Genomic DNA, 2,443 nt, shown 5'->3' on the forward strand with positions numbered 1-2,443 from the left:
CCCCATCCCCTGACCCTCATACCTCATATAGCCCTCCATCCCATCCCCTGCCCCCCACGCCCTGTAGCCCCCATCCCCTGCCCCACGGCCCCACCTCAGTCACCTCGTGCGGCTGCCGGTTGTGTTTCCTGAGCCGGGCGCTCGGCTCCGTGTGGTCTTTGCTGACGTGCACGACTTGGCCCTTGGCGCTCTTGCGGACCAGGTGCCGTCGGACCCCAGGCACGTCCTCGAACCTGTGGCCTGCAGGGAGACGGGCAGCGGCCCTGAGCCTGGCATGGGGGAAGCTGGAGGCATTTCTCAGCCGCAGCTTCTCCTCCTGCTGGAGCAGGCGAGGGAGCCGCTGGTCGCTGCCCACCGGTAGGAGGGGCAGGTGGGATCACACACTGGCCCCCGCTGTCTGGCTGGCCCCAGGCCCACCTCCTGCAGGGGAAGCGCGTCTGAGCTGCCCAGCGGCTGCCCCAGGCCGCGGTGCTGAGGGAGCCTGTCTGGGGCTGTGCTGCTTAAGAATGATGGGGGACCTCTGTACAGGGGGGGAGCGAGTTTCCCTGGCCCAGCACAGGGGATCCACCAGGGAGGCTCACTCAGAGTGGGGGTGCATCAGGCTGTGGGACCCCCCATGGAGCCTGCTGGCCCCTTCACTCTGGGTCCCCAGGGTACGCATGACATGCAGCCTGTGGGTGGCCCCCCCGGCCTGGCTTGGTGAGGAGCTCCACTGATTGAATTCCCATCACGCTAACATGCCCGTCCCACACCAGCTCCCCTCTGTGCCAGGGGCTGAACACACCCAGCCCAGAGATAGTGTGACGGAGCAGAGAGCCGGGCGGATCTGACCTGGGAATGTCGCAGGGGGGTAACATTGGGGATGGGGGACTTCCCTGGAAGGAAGCTCCCTGAACTGTAACCTGAGCCACAGGGGGGTTGGGAGAAGTGACACCTTCTGCCCAGGGAGACTGAACAAAGGGGAGGAGGAGCTGGGGGAGGGGGGAGAGAGCTGCTGGAGGAGGTTTTGTTTTCAGTCTTGGGCTGGGGGGTGCAACGCAGGGAACCCCAGGCTGGAGTCTAAGCTCCCTGAACCCCCCAGAAGGACTTGATTGAGGGGTCCTGGTTGTACCTACAAGCTCTGCTTGGGACTGTGTTCCTGTCATCTAATAAAACTTCTGTTTTACTGGCTGGCTGGCCTGACTCCCACACACTCCCTGACAGACAGTCCCTGCCCATCCGCACTGACCAGCTCAGGGTCGTGCCCCCGGTCCTCGCCCCCTCCTCCCTGGCCAGGACCAGGGGCACTCACTTTTCATGTAGTCCAGGTCAGCCGAGGCCAGCGTCTGGGCCTCTGATTCATCCGTGGGCACCTTCTGGTACTGGGCCTGCTCCACCCCCGTCATGCTGCCGATGCGCCGCCTCTCGTTCAGGTTGTAGCTCCGGTGCCCTGGCTGGGACTTGGGAATGGGGCGGCCTGGGCAGCTGGGCTCATCTGCACTGGGCCCGTCAGGCCCACACTCCTCCTCGGCCCTGGGGCTGGAACATACACCTGCCTCAGAGCTGGGGTCCTGGCTGGGCCCTGCCTCCAACCCCATGGGGCAGAGCCCAGCCCCACTGCAAATTGCAGAGGAGCCCTGGAGTCCCAGCGCCCAGGCATCCCTGTGCCAAGACCCCTGCCACTCCACGCAACCGGTCCCCACACGCTCACTCACCCGGCCTCCTTGGGGTCCGTAGCTGCAGCCCCCCCCAGCTCCATGGGGGAGCTTGGCAGAGACGTTGGGGTCGTGGGATCCTCTGGGCAGCGCTCAGCAGCCTCGTCCTCCTGCAAGAAGAACTGAGAAGGGATACGGCTTGGGGCACCAGCAGCAGCAGGGCCTGGGGACCCTGGCAGCCAGAGCCACTCCTCTGGGCCATTCACTGCTGCTCTGCCTCCAGCGCCCCTCGCTGCTCCAGCCGATCCCTCCAGCACCTGGGATGGCCCCAGCCTCCTGCTCCCTGCTGCGCCCCCAGTTCTGTACCTGGATCCCCCCGGGCAGCTCCTCGGCCAACCGCTCTGGCTCTGTGTCGCAGGTCTCATCCTCATCCTCCTCTGCCTCCTCGATGGTGGGGGTCTCTCCTGGAACGGATGCCCGGCGCCGCTTCTTCTTGCCCTTCTGCCCCCCCTTCTTCCTGCGGGCGTCGGGGGGCAGGTGTGTGGAGAGGGGGTGGTGGATGTGGTGGGACGACTGGCGGTGATCTGGGAGGAACAGTAGGTGTGGGCATGGGCACCAAGCTGGGGCCAGACCCTGTGTGACAAACTGGGACTGTTCTTAATGTTTTCTCTGAATACTGTGTTGGTGCCTCAGTGTCCCCTCTGCAGTTCTTAGGTATCTAGGTGGTGGAATAAGGGTGTGTGGTTGCTGCAGAGCAAAGGGCCAGTGCACCTAAATGCCTGGCACTCTGTCTCCTAGCAACTGATGGC

At 64.7% G+C, this 2,443-nt stretch overlaps 1 protein-coding gene across 1 annotated transcript in view; it reads right to left on the bottom strand.

Moving 5' to 3' along the window:
• Positions 1-2,443, bottom strand: part of LOC116831972 (anion exchange protein 2-like) — a 7,968-nt gene that overhangs the window by 2,907 nt on the left and 2,618 nt on the right. Inside the window, exons 2-5 of the mRNA XM_075061416.1 lie at positions 2,001-2,285; positions 1,695-1,816; positions 1,292-1,518; positions 104-240 (exon numbers count right to left, since the gene is read on the bottom strand). Of these exons, the coding sequence (XP_074917517.1) occupies positions 104-240; positions 1,292-1,518; positions 1,695-1,816; positions 2,001-2,285 (771 nt within the window). The remainder of the gene's footprint in view (positions 1-103; positions 241-1,291; positions 1,519-1,694; positions 1,817-2,000; positions 2,286-2,443) is intronic.

Source organism: Chelonoidis abingdonii, unplaced genomic scaffold (assembly GCF_003597395.2).
Source record: "Chelonoidis abingdonii isolate Lonesome George unplaced genomic scaffold, CheloAbing_2.0 scaffold0607, whole genome shotgun sequence".
NCBI lineage: Eukaryota > Metazoa > Chordata > Testudines > Testudinidae > Chelonoidis > Chelonoidis abingdonii.